Source organism: Phocoena sinus, chromosome 3 (assembly GCF_008692025.1).
Source record: "Phocoena sinus isolate mPhoSin1 chromosome 3, mPhoSin1.pri, whole genome shotgun sequence".
Lineage (NCBI taxonomy): Eukaryota > Metazoa > Chordata > Mammalia > Artiodactyla > Phocoenidae > Phocoena > Phocoena sinus.
In genome coordinates, this window is record NC_045765.1 from 117441598 (window position 1) to 117463466 (window position 21869).

Genomic DNA, 21869 nt, shown 5'->3' on the forward strand with positions numbered 1-21869 from the left:
CTGATAGTTTCATTGATCTTTTTTACTGTCTTTTAGTTTCTGTTTCATTTCTTTTCACTCTTATCTTTGTTAATTCCTTCCTTTTACCAACTTTGAGTTTCATTGGGTTCCTCTTTTCCTAATACTTAGGTGAAACTTAGGTTGTTTGAGATTTTTTTATTCTTTCTTTTTGGCTGCGTTGGGTCTTCATCGTTGCACGCGAGCTTTCTCTAGTTGCGACGAGCAGGGGCTACTCTTTGTTGTGCACAGCCTTCTCATTGCAGTGGCTTCTCTTGTTGTGGAGCACAGGCTGTAGGCACATGGGCTTCCCTAGTTGTGGCACATGGGCTCAGTATTTGGTGGCTCGAGGGCTCCAGAGCACAGGCTCAGTAGTTGTGGCGCACGGGCTTAGTTGCTCCGCGGCATGTGGGATCTTCCCGGACCACAACTGGAACCTGTTGGCAGGCAGATTCTTAACCACTGTGCCACCAGGGAAGTCCTCTTGTTTCTTGATATTGGCATTTATCTATGAACTTGCTGCTTAGAACTGCTTTTGCTAAGTTTGGTATGTTATATTTCTATTTTCATTTGTATCAGGTATTTTTTTATTTCTCTTTTGATTCCTTCTTTAACCCGTTGGTTGTTCAGTAGCATATTGTTTAATCTCCATGTATTTATGAATTTTCCAGTTTTTTTCTTATAATTGGTTTCTGCTTTCATACATTGTGGTCAGACAAGATGCTTGATATGATTTCCATTTTCTTAAATTTATTAAGACTTCTGTCCTGACATGTGATCTATCCTGGAGAATGTTCTTTCACATTTGAGAAGAATGTGTATTTCTGTTGCTCTGTATTTTTCCATTAACTTAATCTGATTTGACATATCTTTCAAGGCAGATGGTTCCTTATTGATTTTTTTACTTTTTTTTGGTGGTACACGGGCCTCTCACTGTTGTGGCCTCTCCCATTACAGAGCACAGGCTCTGGACGCACAGGCTCAGCGGCCATGGCTCACAGGCCCAGCTGCTCCGCGGCATGTGGGATCTTCCCAGACCGGGGCACGAGCCCGTGTCCCCTGCATCGGCAGGCGGACCCTCAACCACTGCACCACCAGGGAAGCCCGTTCCTTATTGATTTTTTTATCTGAATGATATATCTGTTGCTGGGGTGTTAAAGTTCCCTACCGTTATTGTATTGTCTGTCTCTCCCTTTAGGTCTGTTAATATTTGCTTTATATATTTAGGGGCGCCTGTGTTGGGTGCATAAGTATGTCTGAATGTTGTATCCTTTTCATGGATTGACACCTTTATTATTATGTAGTGCTCTTCTTTACCTTTTATTACAGTCTTTGTTTTAAAGTCTACTTGTCTTATGAGTATTGCTACCCCAGCCTTCTTTTCATTTCCATTTGCATGGAACATCTTTTTCCACCTCTTCACTTTGAGTCTGTGTGTGTTCTTACATCTGAAGTGAGTCTCCTGTAGGCAGCATACAGGTGAGTTTTAGTTTGTTATCCATTCAACCACTCTGTGTCTTTTGATTGGAGAACTTAAATTTAGTCCATTTACATTTTAAGTAATTATTGATAGGTATGTACTTATTGCCATTTTGTTAAATTTCTTCTGGAGGTTTTGTAGTTCTTCTGTTTCCTTCTTTCCTCTCTCTTCGTTTGTGGTTTGATCATTTTCTCTAATGGTATGCTTAGATATTTTTCTCTTTATCTTTTGTGTATTTCCAATAGATTTTTGCCTTGTGGTTGCCATGAGTCTTTTATGTATAAAAACTTATATTTATTGCCATCTATTTTAAGTTGATAATAAGTTAAATTTGAACTCATTCTAAAGCTCTGCATTTTTATTCCCCTCCACATTTTGTCTTTGATGCCACACTTTACATTAAGCGCCTTTCTGGGAGATACAGTGAGCTTGAGCCAGGCAAAGAGAGAGTGCAGATGTTGCATCCAGTAGCCTCTGAACGTCTTTGTAGATCCCTAGCTGTGCACCAAACTAGAAGCCTCCTCCTCAAGACTAATTTCCTTTATAAGCAAATAGGCCTTTTTCACAGAAAGAATGGTGTGTGTTTCAGTCTGCTGTCTGTGCAGTTTCCTGGGGGTGGTAGCCTGCCAAGGACTGTCTCTTTGGTTGTTACAGCCCCATGGGACCCAGGAACACAGTAAGCCCCACCCTGGGCTGCAGCTGTAAAAACCAAGCCACCAGACATAAAAACTGGGATTGTGTCTTTGATTGTTAACGGTCCCAGGGGACCCAAGAACACAGTAAGCCCCACCCTGGGCTGCAGCTGTAAAAACCAGGACACCAGACATAAAAACTGGGACATCAGATGTGCATAAAAGCTCCCCTCTGGGAGTTACTGCTGCTGTGGAGAGCAGCAGAGGGCAAAGATGGCCCTTGCTGGCTGGAGTGAGGCAGATGGCATGAAGATGGTGCTGCTAGCCTCCGTCCTTAGTGTCCCAGCAGGTCCCTAGATGTATGTTAAATGAAATGCCTACTCTGCAGGTCAGCACTTTACGATAAGTGAGCCTCTGACAGAAAGTCTGGGTGCCTCTCAATCAGCTGCTTCTGCGCTGGGTCATTGGAGGGGAGGGGTGGTTCCAAGCATGGGAACCCTTCCAGTTCCTGTTCCCTCGTGGGTTTCGCGGACGTGAATCCCCTTGGTTTTTAAAGTTAGATGTTTTGGGGACTCATCTCTCAGGTGCTGCTCTTAAAACCTAGGGTGCCCAATTTGGAGTTCAGACCTGTTGCTCCTCAGGGAAAAGCTCCAGGTTGTGAGTTCACTCCTGACTGTGGGTCTCCACACCAGGAGAGGGGTTTATGGCAAGAGTGTTTCTCAGCCTCTCCTTCCCACTTCTAAATTTGTACTTTTTGTTTGTACTTCATGTTTTGATATTTTATCATATTCATTTTATATTATTCTTTCGTGTGACAGTATGTCTTAAATCCCTGGTGGCTGGTTGTTTTGCCGCTCTGCCAAACTAAACCCTTTATCTGCTCTTAGAAAAGACTGAAACATGGATTACCCTTGAGCAGATCCACTTATGGTTGGTGGATAGGAATTAAATTGTGGAGTGTTTACTTCATGGCACTCTTAGAACATTTACGTATGTCTAATTTTGGGGGTAATGTCCCATAATCTCTAAGCAGGTAGGCTTCTTGTGGTTTATTTAGGATTTAAAATACCCATTTTTAATGTAATTTCATTATGTCTTAATTAAGATAGCTCTTATTACTTGTTACTAACACATTTTTGATGAAATCCAACCAAACATGAATTGTTTTTATTCTTTACCCTTCCCAGAGTGATGATTCTGACATTTGGGATGATACAGCATTGATAAAAGCTTATGATAAAGCTGTGGCTTCATTTAAGGTATGAAATGCTTATTTATTCTTTTCCTTATTTCCTCATGTGTATACTCATTCAGGGAAAAAAATGATAGAATACTTACAGTAAAGTGTTAAAGTACATATTACTCAGTCTAATTTTGAAGATTAAAAGATAACAGGTTAGGGCTTCCCAGCTGGCGCAGTGGTTGAGAGTCCGCTTGCCGATGCAGGGGACACGGGTTCGTGCCCCGGTACGGGAAGATCCCACATGCCGCGGAGCGGCTAGGCCCGTGAGCCATGGCCGCTGAGCCTGCACGTCCGGAGCCTGTGCTCCGCAACGGGAGAGGCCACAACAGTGAGAGGCCCGCGTACCACAGAAAAAAAAAAAAAAAAAAGATAACTGGTTAGATAAATTAGTTATCTTCCTTTAGAAGTTAGTGACCAGTCTATATGTCATCCCTTTAACAGAGGCAATTTAAGCAGACTTTTCAACATTTATAATTTTTAATGTGTTTAGACTGTATTGAACTATCAAAGTCTTCTAATTCAGATTAGTGCAAGGACAATCTGAATTATACTTTTGAAACATTTAACAAGTCTTTATTGAAATAATATTGAGGATAAATAGCCTAGTGCAGTAATGAATACTTGCAGAGTGTTTACAGTGTTCTAGGCACTGTTCCATGTCCTTTACATACATTAAATTAATGTAATCCTCCCAGATCCTATGAGGTATCTGGGAGGTGATGAATGTCAAGGAATATACATTTCTTTTGCAGGGCGAAGTCTATTTTTTTGTGGCTCAAACAAGACATTTACACAGTTGTCCAATATCATCATTTTCCCCACTGTCTAAGGTGCTTAGTCTTATTGAGCATCATACATGGGCCATCAGTAGTTCAGGCACAGAGCATACACTCATACAGAGCACCAAGCATGGAGTCCACTTCCATCCCTAGTCCCTCCTGTAGCATGAGGTAAAGGTCAGATCTGTATGTCATCCTTGAAGCTGAACTCTGAATTTGTCAATAACATGCTTTCCAACATACATTTAGACTAGAAATAACACTAATGCAGAGTTACCAAGAGAGTTCTATAAAACGCAGATGGGGCTCAGTGTGGGACGGGGTTGGTGATATTGCACGGGGAGGTAGACTGAGCAGAGAAAAAGAACTGATTTGGGCAAGAGATAGTTTACTTTTAATTGTGTTGCGTTTGAGGTAAATGTGAAGATATGAAATTGGTAATTGGAAATGTTGAACTAAGGAGAAAAGTCAGAGCTGGATAATAGCTTTGGAAGTTTGTTTGCATAGAAAGTGTAATTGAAGTAATAGGAATAGGTGATCATAAGCTGGTAAAGAAGGATGGCCAGTTCTTGTTGGGAATGCCCAAGTTTTAGACTTGATCAGAGAAATAATAAAAGCATTAGGGCCCAACATTGCTATGTCATCAAAAATGTTGTGACTATCAAAAAGAAAAATGATTGACAGAGTCTAATGTTATGGAAAGGTTGAGAGTGAGGAGACTTGCTTATAAGGGTCCTTAGAGCTGATTATCAGATATATGATACCTTCAAGAGCAGTTTCTTAGCGTGTGGGATGGTGAACAGAGGAAATAGAAGCTATCTGAGACGGTGGGGCCTGGAGACCAGTTTATAGTGACTGAGTTATATTGTGACTTTCTTAATATATCACCCTGTAACATGTACGTTTCTATTCATGTTTTCATAGCACGCTCTAAAGAACGGTGACATTCCCGAAGTTTCAGAAAAACCAAAAGGCACACCTAAAAGAAAACCTGCTAAGAAGAATAAAAGCCAAAGAAAGAATACCACAACTCCCTTGAAGCAGGTTATTTTAAAACCTTGAGATTTAACTTCAAAGAATTTCTTGTTACTGTCCTTATTAAATAGTATAAAGTACCTTTAAATTATTAGGACAGTGTTTTCTATTGACATAAAATTTCTAAAGCACGTATTAAACTTTCTATTGTTTAGGAACATGCATGTTAATATAAAGAATTAGGAGGAAATGATAAATACTAAATTCAGGTCAGTGTTTATGTTGGGGGTAGAGGGGAGGAAGGCAGTGCAACTTGGAAGAAGTACCTGAAGGCTTAAACTGAATTGGCAGTGTTTGACTTTTCTAAATCTGAGAGAGGTATCCTTTTTTTTTCCTTCAAAAATCCTAAAACTGTTAATACCTGGGGACCAGATATTCTGGGTAGAGTCATTTCTGCTATTTAAAACAGTCCACATAGAAGCTAATTATTTTGGTGTCTCATTAGTTGCTTTAGTTTCATCATTACCAAGGGGGAAGAGAGCTGATGTTTGATAAGCACATGCTATGTGCTGGGCTAGCGTACTGGACACTTTACATGCTTCCCCTCTTTTCTGTTCTTCACAACAAATATGTGAGGCAGATTATACTACACCCACTTAACAGATGAGGAATATAAGACTCAAGGAGATTAAGAAACTGGTCCATGATTATATAAATGGCAGGACTATGTCATGTTATATTTATATTAGAACTCAGATTTCTGTGGTTTTGGACCTAAGTTTTTTCACTATAACATTCTGCCTCCCAGAACAGTTAACCGGAGACTGTCCCCTCCACCCCCAACCCTGCTCCACCCAAACAAGATTATAGTTTACCCTCTTTTAAAGAAATGTGCGTGTGTCTATCTTTGGTTTCTCTTATAGTGGAAAGTTGGTGACAAATGTACTGCCATTTGGTCAGAAGATGGCTGTGTTTACCCAGCTACCATTGCTTCGATTGACTTTAAGAGAGAAACCTGTGTTGTCATTTACACTGGATATGGAAATAGAGAGGAGCAAAATCTGTCTGATCTACTTTCCACAACCTCTGAAGTAGCTAATAATATAGAACAGAATGCTCAGGAGGTAAGGATAAAAAAATGGAATTCTTGGAAGCAGAAACTAGATGAGAAATTAAGCAGTATAACTGGTTGTCAGTTTGATCCACTGAAGCATTATATTTTTCTTAATGATGCCTTTATAACAAAAGTACTTGTATTTCTTTCTCTTAAAAGAATGAAAATGAAAGTCAAATTTCAACAGATGAAAGCGAGAACTCCTCCAGGTCTCCTGTAAATAAACCAAATAGCATCAAGTCAAAAGCTGCTCCATGGAACTCTTTTCTCCCTCCACCACCCCATATGCCAGGATCATGTCTGGGACCAGGAAAGGTAAACTACCCAGAAAAGGTTTCCCAGGAAATAGTTAATATAGTATTGGAACATTCAGCCCCTCCATTAAGTGACTTGTAGCTTTTCTCACGAAACTTTTTTTTTTGGCTGTGCCCTGCAGCTTGCAGGATCTTAGTTCCCGGACCAGGGGTTGAACCCGGGCCACCTGGACTGCTAGGGATTTCCCTCATGAAACTTTAGTAGCTTTCCATAGATGTTGTAAATACATACCTGAGAATTCTTTGTAAAGGAAATAAGATAGTAATGCAGAATAGTTTATAATGAAAGCCTTTCCTAACAATTTTTTTGGAGTATTAGGTATATTAGAGTAATAGCAAACTTTTGGAGATTGATATATATACTCTACTATGTGTAAAATAGGTAACTAAATAAGAACCTACTGTATAGCACAGGGAACTCTACTCAATGCTCTGTGGTGACCTAAATGGGAAGGTAATCGAAAAAAGAGGGGATATATGTATAACTGATTCACTTTGCTGTACAGCAGAAACTAACACAACATTGTAAAGCAACTATTCTCCAATAAAAATTAATAAAAAAAATAGTTTAGCAAACTTAAGTTTGAAAGTATAATATTTTATCATCAGCTGGATGTTGTGCTGTAGTTCTCTGTGTCACTTGTATAAGGTATATAAAAATTGGAAGAGAACACAGTATTTACATCTGATACAGGTGAAATCCAAAGAAGCTCCCAGACTGTTTTGTAGAGCAAAATGTAAATGCTGTTTTTATTCATGGTTCTTTTGGTTATCAGTAGCAAATCAACTTAAACAAAAAGTATTTTTACTTTAGGTTATATCATGGAATCAAAGTCCCTGTCCAGTAGTTTTGTATAAAGCATTGATTTCTTCAGGCAGTGATAATAATAAAGATTTTTAAAATCAAGCATGACATTAAAACTTTTCCTTAGGATTCCCTGTTGAGAGCTTCCTTATTGAGGCTTATATTCTATTACATTTTTCAGAATGGTCAGACCTCTTAATTTATATACATAATAAACATGCTTCATTGGTCTCAGGGGGCTGCTTTTTCTTGTTAAGTGAGAGACACTAATTTTTATAATACATGCTCTAACTTAGCATATGTAATTGAAAGGACATCCAATAGATTATGCAATTTAATTAATGAAATTGCGGGAGATATGGTCTTTTGGTCTTTTATGATGGAAATGTCTCGCTGAGTATACGGTCTCTGATTTATTAGGTAATTTAAATTTTTTCTTACTTTGGCTTCACTGCCTGAATGTCTACATAGAAAGGAAATGAGAAAAATCTAAATGTATGAGTATATATGACTTCAGCATTTGGTACGTGAAATTCTATTTAACCGTTTTGATATGAATAGTATAGATATTATTCTGGACAATTATTTCGATTCTTTTGACCTTGAATTCTTTTTTGCTCTTTACATATTGAAACTGTTAAATTGGTCTTTCTTTGAAATGTTCTTTACAGCCAGGTCTAAAATTCAGTGGCCCACCGCCGCCACCCTTCCCGTCATGCTGGCTGCCTCCATTTCCTTCTGGACCACCAGTAAGTGCAAAAGAATTCAGATTAAACTTTGCTTTCATACACAGTTTGGGATTTAGCAGAACATAGGTAATTCGGAAATGTCACAGCCAGGTTCTGATGGGTAAAAATTCGGAATAAACTTCAGGGTTTTTTTGGTTTTGTTTTTGTTTTTTATTTTTGGCTGCGTTGGGTCTTCGTTGCTGTGCGCGGCTTTCTCTAGTTGTGGTGAGCGGGGGCTACTCTTCATTGCGGTGCCCAGGTTTCTCACTGCGGTGGCTTCTCTTGTTGAGGAGCACGGGCTCAGTAGTTGTGGCTCACGGGCTCTAGAGCGTGGGAGCAGTTGTGGCACATGGGCTTAGTTGCTCTGCGGCGTGTGGGATCTTCCCCGACCAGGGCTTCAACCCGTGTCCCCTGCATTGGCAGGCGGATTCTTAACTACTGCGCCACCAGGGAAGTCCCAGGGTTTTTGTTTTTAATGACCTTCTGCTACCCAGACTCAGTCCTCTTATAGCCCATATTATTCATGCTTCCTTCCCGGCAGCAGTATCTCATTCTAAGGGAGATAGCGCCTATCCAAAAGGATTTATTTACACCATACCTTAGGATTAATGTTTTACCCTTCCAGGCATGGTCTGATCACGTAGACTGTCCAGATATCAACAATAGGCAAAATACAAAGACACTTTTTGGCAGACTGCATTGGGGTGGGGGCAGTGCAGATGTTCTAGCCAGAACTTTTACTTGAAACGCTATGTGGGTGTTTTTTGAGGAAAACCATAGAAGTATTTATCCTTTGTCTTTTACCTATAGCTTCATAATGGAACAGAAAAATAGGTCTAATGAAAGCAAAATGTTTAAATATTTTATGTGACCTGTTGCCTTTTGATTCTTATTCAATTTAATTTTATTGGTCTCTTGTTGTTGTTACTGGTTGGCTTTCTCCAAATCCCAGACTTTTAAAAAAATTTTAACTAGGAGATGACATGGAATGTAGGGAAAGATACAACTAACATCCAGCATTCTGTACGTAAAATAGGTTTCCAGACCTTATGTTTTTGTCTACTGATTTTAAAGTGTATCTTTCTCCGTTTCCAGATAATTCCCCCACCACCTCCTATGTGTCCAGATTCTCTGGATGATGCTGATGCTTTGGGAAGTATGTTAATCTCTTGGTACATGAGTGGTTATCATACTGGTTACTATATGGTAAGTGATCACTCAGCATCTTTCCTGACAGTCACTTTGTGGTTTTGTGACTTTGTTTTGTTTGTGACTAAAAAGCGGTTTCTTATGTTAGGTAGATCCTAAGAGTTGAAAACTATAGGCAGGTTCAGTTCCAGACCACTGCAATGAAGTGAGCATCACAATTAAGCAAGTCATGAATTTTTTGGTTTCCTAGTATGTATAAATGTTATGTTTACACTATACTGTATTCTAGTACGTATGTAATAGCATTATGTCTTAAAAGCAGTGTACATACCTTAATTTTAAAATATTTTATTGCCGAGAAAAGCTAGCTACTATCTGACAACACAGGGTTGCCCCAGCCTTCAACTTGTGCAGAATACAGTATCTGCAAAGTACAATAAAGCAAGGTATGTCTGTACCTTACAGTTTTAAACAATACAGCTATCTACGGCTAAAATTACTCTTGTATTGTCCCCACTAAGTATAGTTGTAGTGCATTGAAAAATCTTTCATATTATTAGGTTATTTTTATTACAGTTGGCCCTCTGTATCCATGGGTTCTGCATCCATGCATTCAACCAACTGTGAATGTTCGAAGAAAACAAATTCCAGAAAGTTCCAAAAAAGCAAAACTTGAATTTACTGCATGCTGACAACTATTTACATAGCATTAGATATTATAAGTAACCTAGAGATGATTTAAAGTGTATGAGAGGATGTGCATAGGTTACATGCAAGTACTGTGCCATTTTATATAAGGGACTGGAGCATCTGCAGATTTTGGTGTTCAGTGGCAGGGCAGGATGGGGGTGTATCCTGGAACTCATTCCCCCCCATCCATGGCTATCAAGGGACGAATGTGTACATTTTCTAATTTAATGAAACTTTTTCTAAATTATTTTCTAATCTCATTAGTCTTTCTATTTTGATTTGAAATAAAATGGGTTGTAGGAGAGGGAAAAAGGAAGGATAATACCCCCAACTCCCCCACCCCACCCCAAGTAAAAGGAAAAGAAAGACAAAAAAATAAGTTATTTTTGTGCACAGTGAAAGTCCGGTGTGATAAATGCCAAACTGGACCTTAGGGACTGAGGCTCCAAACTTCTCGTTTTATGCATCTATCTGTTGTAGACATGTTCTATTGTAATTTAGCAGGAAATTTTAAAGTTTTTAAAAAATGAAACTAATATGGCATGCTAAGATTATGATGTGATACTTGAATTTTTAGTTAACTAATATATAGAAGAAACTAAACAACTGACTTGAAGATGTAATTTTATAAGTATATCATCTGTACATTCCTCCACCAATATTCTTACTTTAAAGCTACTCTTCAGCTGTTGTATAACCCTGATATATTTGTACGGTATGATGAAGTTGCACTTTTAATGACCGAAATGATAATGGAAACTAAATTAATAGTTCGTAATGTGTTTTGAGACCAGTGATCGGATAACTTTCGAAGCTTCCCCCTTCTGCACTTCAAATTTCTCTGCATGTTTTCTGTAAATTATGAAATATAGTTTCTCGGTATCTGCAGGCGATTGGCTCCAGGATCTCTGCAGGTACCAAAATTCAGGGATGCTCACGTCCCTTATAGAAAATGGCATACTACTTGCATATAACCTACACACGTCCTCCTGTGTACTTTGAATCATCTTTAGATTACTTATAATACCTAATACAATGTAAATGATATGTAGGTAGTTGCTGGTATGTAGCGAATTAAAGTTTTGCTTTTTGGAACTTTCTGGAATTCCTTTTTTCTAATATTTTTGATCTGCAGTTGGTTGAATCCGCAGATGTGGAATCTGTGGATACAGAAGGCCAACTGTATTTTGAAAAATAATTATATATAAAGTGTTGGCATAAGTTATGTTTATTTATTATTTTTTTTTTTTTGCGGTATGCGGGCCTCTCACTGTTGTGGCCTCTCCCATTGCGGAGCACAGGCTCCGGACGCGCAGGCCCAGCGGCCATGGCTCACGGGTGTAGCCGCTCCGCGGCATGTGGGATCTTCCCGGACCGGGGCACGAACCCGTGTCCCCTGCATCGGCAGGCGGACTCTCAACCACTGTGCCACCAGGGAAGCCCAATTTATGTTTATTTTTAAATTTTTTAGACAGGAAAGATAGAGGGGGCAAAATTCATCCATAGTTCTAGTACCCAGATATACCATATTTTGCCTTGTTTTCAGGTTCATATCATGCAAAGGTTCATGGCTTTGTTTGGTTGTTGTTGTTAGTGTAAACTTTTATTGAAATATGCAGGCAGAAGAGTACACATATTAGAAGGCCACAGATTGATGAATTTTCACAAAGTGATCACATTTGTGTAATCAGCGCTAATATCAAGAAAAAGACCACAATCCTAAAGTTTCCTTTTATCCCCTTCTAGTCATTACCAATCCCTTTCCTAAGGGTAACCCTTTTCCTGACTTATAATGTCATCAAATTTTTTAATTTTGTGAATAGAATCACACATATACTCCTTTATGGCTGGCTTATTTTGCTCAACACTTTGTGAGATTAATCTACATTGTTGTGTGTGGTTGTAGCTGTATTTCATTCCATTGTATACATATACCATAATCTGTTTATTCATTTTAACTGTTGACGGACATTTGGTTTGTTTCCAATTTGGGGCTATTAAATATTTTTAATAATTAAGCTTTATTAAGATACAATTTAAAAAAAATAAAAAAAATTAAAAAAAAAATTAAAAAAAAAGATACAATTTATATGGTATACAGGTCACCCATTTAAAGTGCACAGGTCAGTAGTTTTAGTTTTTATTATATTCACAATTATGTAGCCATCACTATAATCAATTTTATTTTATTTCATTTCATTTTGTTTCATTTCATTTTATTTGTTTTTGGTCACACTGCACTGCATGTGGGATCTTAGTTCCCTGACCAGGGATTGAACCTGCGCCCCCTGCATTGGAAGTGCAGAGTCTTAACCACTGGACCGCCAGGGAAGTCCCTACAATCAATTTTAGAATAATTTCATTATCTACCCCCCAACCCCAAGAAAATCACATACCCTCATTTTCCCCAACCTCCCAGCAGTAGGCAATGACTAAACTACTTTCTGTCTTCTCTTGGATTTGCCTATTCTGGACATTTTGAATAAATAGAATCATACTGTATGTGATCTTTTGTGTGTATCCTTTTTCACTCAGCCTAATGTTTCCTAGATCCATCTGTGTTGTAGCATTTATCAGTACTTCATTTTTTATTGCCGAATAATACTCTGTTGTGTATACCACATTTTATCCATTTGGGTTGTTTCCACTTTTTGGCTGTAATGAATAATGCTGCTATGTACATTCGTGTACAAGTTTTTGTGAGGATGTACGTTTTCATTTCTCTTGGGTATATACCTAGGAGTGGAATTGCTGGATCACATGGTATGTGAAGGTTCAGCTTTGGTAGGTAACCAAACCAGAATACGAGTGTGGTGGTGTTGTTTTAATAATTTCAGACTTACAGAAGAGTTGCAAAAATAGTACAAGAATTTCCATGTGTAGGTTCCCCAAATGTCAACTTTTTACCCCTTTAGGTTTCTCATTCATTTCATTTTTCCTTCTCTCTCCTCTCTCTTTCTCTGTATCTATCTCTATTTTTCCCCCCGAAGCTATTCAGAATCAGTTGCAGATACAGTGCCCCTACCATTTAAATACACTATGTATTTCCTGAAAGCAAGAACATTCTTTTATATAATCACCATATAGTTATCAAATCAGGAACTTAAATCGATTAATACTGATACTATGATCTTATCTACTGGCCTTATTCAAATTTTGCCAGTTGTCTTATGAGTGTCCTTTACAACAAAAGAAAGTTGTTTTTTAATCTAGAATTCAGTCCAGGGCCACATGTTACCTTTTGTTGTCATATCTCTTTAGTCTTATGTGACTGACTTTTTAAATATAGTTTTGTCCTCATACCATTTACATTGTTTTGTATCCTTTAAAAATATATATTTGTTAATTACAAGTGATAAATGTAAAACCTTGTAAAATTTTCAAAAATTAAAGATGAGACAAAAATCCTGTTGGTGATCAAAGCCATGCCCATAAATTGGGAGACTGAGATTGACATATGTACACTACTATATATAAAATAGGTAACTAATAAGAACCTACTGCATAGCACAGGGAGCTCTACTCAATACTCTGTAATGACCTATATAGGAATAGAATCTAAAATAGAGTGGATATATGTATATGTATAACTGATTCGCTTTGCTCTAGAGCAGAAACTAACACAACATTGTAAATCAACTGTACTCCAATAAAAATTAATTAAAAAAAAAAAAAGCCAGGCCCAGTTTCTACCCTTCTCCAGAGGTCACTACTGATATTAGTTTGCCGTATAGCCTATCAAAATCTCTTTCTCTGTGTTCAGGTATATATGAGTGCTCATAAGAAATGTATTGTTTTTATGTTCATCTTTCTATATATAAAGACATTCTGTAAGAGTTTAGTTCAGGATTTCCCTGGCAGTCCAGTGGTTAGGACTCAGTGCTTCCATTGCAGGGAGCACAGATTTGATCCCTGGTTGGGGAACTAAGATCCCGCATGCCACGTTGTGCAGCCAAAAAAAAAAAAAATGAAGTTGGTTTTTCTTACTCGTCATTCTGTTGGTGACCAATTTCACTAAATTTACTGACCATTTACTTCAAATATGTTCTTTCTAACTTCCCTGGTGATCACATCATTTCTCTCCTCCGCTTCATAGATGAACTTCTTCAAAAAATTATCTCTAGGGGCTTCCCTGATAGCACAGTGGTTGGGAGTCTGCCTGCCGATGCAGGGGACATGGGTTCGTGCCCCAGTCCGGGAAGATCCCACATGCTGCGGAGCGGCTAGGCCCGTGAGCCATGGCCGCTGAGCCTGCGCGTCCAGAGCCTGTGCTCCACAACGGGAGAGGCCACAATAGTGAGAGGCCCGCGTACCACCAAAAAAAAAAAAAAATTATCTCTAGTTGTCCTCTTTACTTCCTTATCTCACATTCTCTTCAGGCCTGTCAGGTAGACTTCTGTCTTTCCTACTGTATTGAGATTTTTTTGTTTTTAAAGATTGTTTTTAATTAATGAATGAATTTATTTTGGGCTATGTTGGGTCTTTGTTGCTGCGTGTGGGCTTTCTCTAGTTGCAGTGAGCGGGATCTAGTCTTCGTTGTGGTGCGTGGCTTCCCATTGCGGCTTCTCTTGTTGCGGAGCCCAGGCTCTAGGCACACGGGCTTCAGTAGTTGTGGTGGGCAGGCTTAGTTGCTCCACAGCATGTGGGATCTTCCCAGACCAGGGCTCGAACCCATGTCCCCTGCACTGGCAGGTGTATTCTTAACCACTGTGCCACCAGGGAAGCCCTGTATTGAGATTTTACCTCCAGATTGCTGACTCAGTGGTCAGTTCTCTGCTTTATGTCTCTTACCTCTCAGCAACATTTTAATATATTTGACTACACTTTTGAAAGACTTTTTTCTCCTGCCTTTGGTAACACGTTTTAATCTACTAGTCATTACCTTCTTCCTTGGCTGCTCCTTTTAGACTCCTTTAACAGCTTTTCCTCCTCTACCCAATATCTTTGTGGGATTCCTTATGCGCAACCCATAGCCCCCTTCTCTTCTCTAACTATAAACTCTCACTAGGTGACCTCATCTGCTCTAGGACTTAAAATGGCATGTCTGTACTGGAAGTTCTCAGATGTCTAGCTCTGAATTTGAGACTTGTTTATCCAACTGCCTATTTTCCCTCACCACATGGATGTCTGTTAGGTACATCTCAAACCAAATATAGCCAAAACTGAACTGTTAGTGTTATTTCATACACCTCTACTCCCACAGCCTTTCCATCTCAGTAAGCAGTAACATTGATGCACTAGCAACACCAGTTTCTCAAGCCACAAATGTGGAGTTACGTTGATTGATTCCTCACTTTCCTTCACTTTTTTTTTTAAACATCTTTATCGGGGTATAATTGCTTTACAATGGTGTGTTAGTTTCTGCTTTATAACAAAGTGAATCAGTTATACATATATATATGTTACCATATCTCTTCCCTCTTGCGTCTCCCTCCCTCCCACCCTCCCTATCCCACCCCTCCAGGCGGTCACAAAGCACCGAGCCGATATCCCTGTGCCATGCAGCTGTTTCCCACTAGCTATCTACCTTACGTTTGTTAGTGTGTATATGTCCATGACTCTCTCTCACCCTATCACAGCTCACCCTTCCCCCTCCCCATATCCTCAAGTCCGTTCTCCAGTAGTTCTGGTCTTTATTCCTGTCTTACCCCTAGGTTCTTCATGACATTTTTTTCCCTTAAATTCCATATATATGTGTTAGCATACAGTATTTGTCTTCTTCTTTCTGACTTACTTCACTCTGTATGACAGACTCTAGGTCTATCCACGTCATTACAAATAGCTCAATTTCGTTTCTTTTTATGGCTGAGTAATATTCCATTGTATATATGTGCCACATCTTCTTTATCCATTTATCCGATGATGGGCACTTAGGTTGTTTCCATCTCCAGGCTATTGTGAATAGAGCTGCAGTGAACATTTTGGTACATGACTCTTTTTGAATTTTGGTTTTCTCAGGGTATATGCCCAGTAGTGGGATTGCTGGGTCATATGGTAGTTCTATTTGTAGTTTTTTAAGGAACCTCCATACTGTTCTCCATAGTGGCTGAACCAATTCACATTCCCACCAGCAGTGCAAGAGTGTTCCCTTTTCTCCACACTCTCTCCAGCATTTATTGTTTCTAGATTTTTTGATGATGGCCATTCTGACTGGTGTGAGATGATATCTCATTGTAGTTTTGATTTGTATTTCTCTAATGATTAATGATGTTGAGCATTCTTTCATGTGTTTGTTGGCAGTCTGTATATCTTCTTTGGAGAAATGTCTATTTAGGTCTTCTGCCCATTTTTGGATTGGGTTGTTTGTTTTTTTGTTATTGAGCTGCTTGTAAATTTTGGAGATTAATCCTTTGTCAGTTGCTTCATTTGCAAATATTTTCTCCCATTCTGAGGGTTGTCTTTTGGTCTTGTTTATGGTTTCCTTTGCTGTGCAAAAGCTTTGAAGTTTCATTAGGTCCCATTTGTTTATTTTTGGTTTTATTTCCATTTCTCTAGGAGTTGGGTCAGAAAAGATCTTGCTGTGATTTATGTCATAGAGTGTTCTGCCTATGTTTTCCTCTAAGAGTTTGATAGTTTCTGGCCTTACATTTAGGTCCTTAATCCATTTTGAGCTGAGTTTTGTGTATGGTGTTAGGGAGTGATCTAATCTCATGCTTTTACATGTACCTGTCCAGTTTTCCCAGCACCACTTATTGAAGAGGCTGTCCTTTCTCCACTGTACATTCCTGCCACCTTTATCAAAGATAAGGTATCTATATGTGCATGGGTTTATCTCTGGGCTTTCTATCCTGTTCCGTTGATCTATCTTTCTGATTTTGTGCCAGTACCATACTGTCTTGATTACTGTAGCTTTGTAGTATAGTCTGAAGTCAGGGAGCCTGATTCCTCCCACTCCGTTTTTCGTTCTCAAGATTGCTTTGGCTATTCGGGGTCTTTTGTGTTTCCATACAAATTGGGAAATTTTTTGTTCTAGTTCTGTGAAAAATGCCAGTGGTAGTTTGTTAGGGATTGCATTGAATCTTTTCCTTCACTTTTTATAACCAATTTGTAAGAAATTTCTGTTGACTATTTCCATGCAGATCCTGAATCAATGCACTTTGATTTCTCTCCACTAATACCCATTCAAGATACTATCATCTCTTTTTTTAACTGAGATATATTGGCTAAAAGTTCGTTCAGGTCCCCATTTCTTTTAATTGCATGGATGTACCACATTGTGCTTATCCATTCATCAGTTGATGGACATTTGGGTTGTCTCATCTTTTTGGCTACAGTGAATAATTCTGTTATCACCATTTGTGTATAAAATTTTGTATGGATGTATATTTTCAGTTTTCTTGGATATATATTTAGGTGTAGAATTGCTGGCTCAAAAGATCGCTGTAGCAGAACCATGGTCAGGGAGCTAAGATCCCACATGCCTCTCGGATAAAAAAACAAAACATAAAACAGAAGCGATATTGTAACAAATTCAATAAAGACTTTTAAAGAATGGTACACATTTAAAAAAATGTCTTTAAAGAATAAATAAGTAAATAAATAAAGTGACTGCACCATTTTATTATAACCACCAGCGATGTGTGAGGGTTCCTATTTCTCCACATCGTCACCAACACTTACTATTGTCTCCTTGTTTGATTATAGCCATCCTAGTGGGTATGAAGTGATACGTTTTAATGGTTTTGATTTGCACTTTCCTAATGACTAAACGATGTTGAGCATCTTTTCATGTGCTTGTTGGCCATTTATATATCTTTTTTGGAGAACTGTCTATTCACATCCTTTGCCTATTTTTTAAATAGGTTGTTTGTCTTTTTGTTGATGAGTTGTAATAGCTCTTTATATATTCTGGATAAGACATCATTATCTCTTACCTTACTGCAGCAGATCCCAAGTATTCTTTTTGCTTATGAAATTTCATGTCCCATCCTGCCAAATCCATTCTGAATACAGCAGCTAGAGTGATATTTTATTTTCTCAAATATTTATTTATTTATTTGCATGGGGTCTTAGTTGCACCATGCGAGATCTTTAGTTGCACCATGCAGACTTCTTAGTTGTGGCATGTGGACTCTTAATTGCAGCATGCATGCAGGATCTAGTTCCCCGACCAGGGATCGAACCCGGTCATTGGGTGCATAGAGTCTTACACACTGGACCACCAGGGAAGTTCCTCCACACTCTTCTTACTCAGTACACTCCTGCAACACTGGCCTCTTTTCTTGCTTATGTCCAGATTTATACCTTCTTCTGGGCCTTTGCACTCATTATTCTTTAGTCTGGAAAGCTGTTACCCTGTATTTCACTTGTCTGGCTTGTTGCTTAGATCTCAACTGAAATTTCATCTTCCTGATTAAGCTAGAAGTGATCCGCCCTCATTCTCTATTATATCACCCCACTTAGATTCTCTGTGTGGCATTTATCGTTCTTGGTATGATTTTCTTTACCTGTTTATCTGTCTCCTTCCAGTAGAATGTTGAGCTCCACAGGAGCAGGGACCTTGTCTGTCTTATAACCTTGGATCTTTAGCATCTGGAATAGTGCCTGGTTCATAGTAAGTCTGGTTCAGAATAAGTTCATCATTTGCTAAATGTTGAACATTAGCAAGTTTTTCCTCTGGTAATTAGATAACCATTCTTATATATAAAGCTTCTTGCAGATTATTTCCTTATGACATCTGGAAGTATCATTATTGGGTCAAAAAGTATAAACATTTTATTTTAGTTTAGTTTTTAAACATTTTAGTAGCTTTTGATACTGTTGACTGCCTTTCCACAATTCTTTCCATGTGTATTGCCACTGGTGCAACTTGAAAATGTTTGTTTTACCACAGCCTTAAATAGTTATACACCTTATTGCTTTCTTCTTTGATAACTCTAGCAGCAGTTAAAAAATATGAATGTTCTAACGTGTCAGAATATATTTGATTTGAAGGATGACCTGGATGAAAATTAAAGTTGGTTAATTGTACTCATAAACATTCATATTTCACATACTTGATTGTACTGTTATTAAAACCTAGCAGATTTTCAACAGACTTTGAACTCTGGTCCTAACCAACAAAATGCAGATGTTTCTGTTTCTTTTGTGAGTTCAAGCACCAGTTCCTAGGAAAGCAGCCTTGTCCAGTATATATGCCACAAATTCAGGGCTAAGCTATGATTAACTTGTTCCAGAGAAATGATCTTTACTTTTTGCAGTATTATTTGTATATCTGCATAAATTAAAATATAAACCTAGGTTCATATTCAGAAGTGTAAACAAATTGCCATTTCCTAGATCTTGCATTTTTGTCTCTTGGAAATTTTTACCATTAAAAAGAAGAAGCTACTGTTCATTGTCATGTTTTCCAATAGCTTATGTGTGTTTTAGAGAGCGTTGCCTTCAGGTAGCGATTCTTAGCCATTGCTCCACAGAAGCATACGTGATTGACAACTTTTCCATTACTAACCTGTTCCCATAAGAGCAGCCAGACAGGATTTGGGTCTAGCTCTTAACCTATACATTTTTCTTTTTCTAGAAATCCTAACAGAATGCAGATGAATGAGAGTAATGTTATTGAAATAACACAGCACAGGCTCTAACTTTGGTACTTATTAGTAACAAATCCCCTTTAATATATCTTGTGGCCTCAAAGATATAGATTAATAGTGAAGTCGAAAGCTAGTATATATGTAGGGAAAGTTAGAAGGTATTGAGGCCAGAAGGGAGAAGAGAGGAGTAGGACATTTGTGGTAAGTATGACCAGGAAAAACAGTAAATATTTGAGTCTTGATTTTTTTTTTTGAACTTCTAAAATATTTTTGTCTAGTGAGTACTGGTTTTTAATGGTTTTATTTTAATAAATGAGTGTGACACATTATATATTTTATTTGACAGAAAATAAGATATAAGTTGGCTCAGGAACATCTTCAGACTTAGTGAAAGAAGAAAACTTTCTTAATTGCAGCCTAATAATTGTTTACTTTGGAGTCACGTTTAAAGTACATTTGAAGGCTGTAAACTTATTTTCTGATGATATTTTGTTAAAGAGAAATAATGAAATGTCTTATGTGAAAGAAAATGTTCACTTCTGTATAAAATGTGTGTTCTTTTTTTTTAAACATCTTTATTGGAATATAATTGCTTTACAGTGTTGTGTTAGTTTCTGCTGTATAACAAAGTGAATCAGCTATATGTATAATGTATCCCCATATCCCCTCCCTCTTGCGTCTCCCTCCCACCCTCCCTATCCCTTAGGTTGTCACAAAGCACCAAGCTGATCTCCTTGTGCGATGCAGCTGCTTCCTACTAGCTAGCTGTTTTACACTTGGTAGTGTATATATGTCAATGCTACTCTCTCACTTTGTCCCAGCTTACCCTTCCCCCTCCCCGTGTCTTCAAGTCCATTCTCTGTGTCTGCGTCTTTATTCCTGTCCTGCCCTTAAGTTCATCAGAACCACTTTTTCTTTTTTTTTTAGATTCCTCATATATGTTAGCATACGGTATTAGTTTTTCTCTTTCTGACTTACTTCACTCTGTATGACAGACTCTGGGTCCATCCACCTCACTACAAATAACTCAATTTCTTTTTATGGCTGAGTAATATTACACTGTATATATGTGCCACATCTTCTTTATCCACTCATCTGTCGATGGACACTTAGGTTGTTTCCATGTCCTGGCTATTGTAAATAGTGCTGCAATGAACATTGTGGTACATGACTCTTTTTGAATTATGGTTTTCTCAGGGTGGGATTGCTGGGTCATATGGTAATTCTATTTTTATTTTTTTAAGGAACCTCCATACTGTTCTCCATAGTGGCTGTATCAATTTACATTCCCACCAACACTGCAAGAGGGTTCCCTTTTCTCCACCCCCTCTCCAGCATTTATTGTTTGTAGATTTTTTGATGATGGACATTCTGACCTATGTGAGGTGATACCTCATTGTAGTTTTGATTTGCATTTCTCTAATGATTAGTGATATTGAACATCCTTTCATGTGTTTATTGGCAATCTGTATATCTTCTTTGGAGAAATGTCTATTTAGATCTTCTGCCCATTTTTGGATTGGGTTTGTTTTTTTGATATTGAGCTGCATGAGCTGCTTGTATATTTTGGAGATTAATCCTTTGTCAGTTGCTTCGTTTGCAAATATTTTCTCCTGTGTTCTATGCTTCTAAATGCCTTTATTTTCCTTACAGGGTTTCAAACAAAGTCAAAAAGAAAGAAGGTGCTCCCATTTCAATTAAGGAGTAAGTCTACCATCATTATAAAAGAGAATGTTACTTTTTTATAAATTTTGTAGTTTGTAGAAAATATATGTTTAAAAATTAAAATATTGAAAAGTAGAAAAGTTAATGTAAAACAATATTAAAGATATTTTGATGCAAAAACTATTTGATAAAAGATTGATCTAAATCCCCTCTAGAATTCTTATGATGTCAAAGCATCATCTCAGCAAATACTTGTTGGTTGGTTGTATTGAAAGGAAAACATACCTTTATAATAAAGAGATCCTTAGAATCAGAGATGAAATTTTGCATCACTGTAATCAGACAGTCAGACTTGCTTTTTCATTTGAGATGCAATATGAAATACCCTGTATTACCTATGAAGTGTTATGGTCAAAAAAGTTTAAGTGGAATTTAAACAGACCTTTAGGATCTACTTTCCCATTTATCAGAAATACTGGGGATAGAGCAACAAGTTAAATGACACCACAAAAGAAATGATCAGACAGGTCCAGAACGTGGCATGTTGTAGAAGATAACTGGCCTCCTTTCTTCAAAAATTCAGTGTCATGAAAGAAAAAATGACATGGAGTAGGTAACTATTCCAGATTAAAAGTGACTTGAGATATAACAGCCAAATACAATGTGGCATCCTTCATTATTCATTAGACCCTGGTTTTGAAAAGCTATTTATAAGAGACTTGGGGGTTGAGGAAATTTGAATATAGACTGGATTTTAAATGATAT

The 21869-nt window shown here is 38.0% G+C and overlaps 1 protein-coding gene across 2 annotated transcripts in view; it reads left to right on the top strand.

Moving 5' to 3' along the window:
- Positions 1–21869, top strand: part of SMN2 (survival of motor neuron 2, centromeric) — a 44632-nt gene that overhangs the window by 10882 nt on the left and 11881 nt on the right. For both annotated transcript variants that reach the window (XM_032628685.1, XM_032628684.1), the window contains exons 2-8: positions 3297–3368; positions 5056–5175; positions 6030–6230; positions 6380–6535; positions 8011–8088; positions 9163–9273; positions 21093–21143. In XM_032628685.1, the coding sequence (XP_032484576.1) occupies positions 3297–3368; positions 5056–5175; positions 6030–6230; positions 6380–6535; positions 8011–8088; positions 9163–9273; positions 21093–21140 (786 nt within the window). In that variant the 3' untranslated portion in view covers positions 21141–21143. The remainder of the gene's footprint in view (positions 1–3296; positions 3369–5055; positions 5176–6029; positions 6231–6379; positions 6536–8010; positions 8089–9162; positions 9274–21092; positions 21144–21869) is intronic.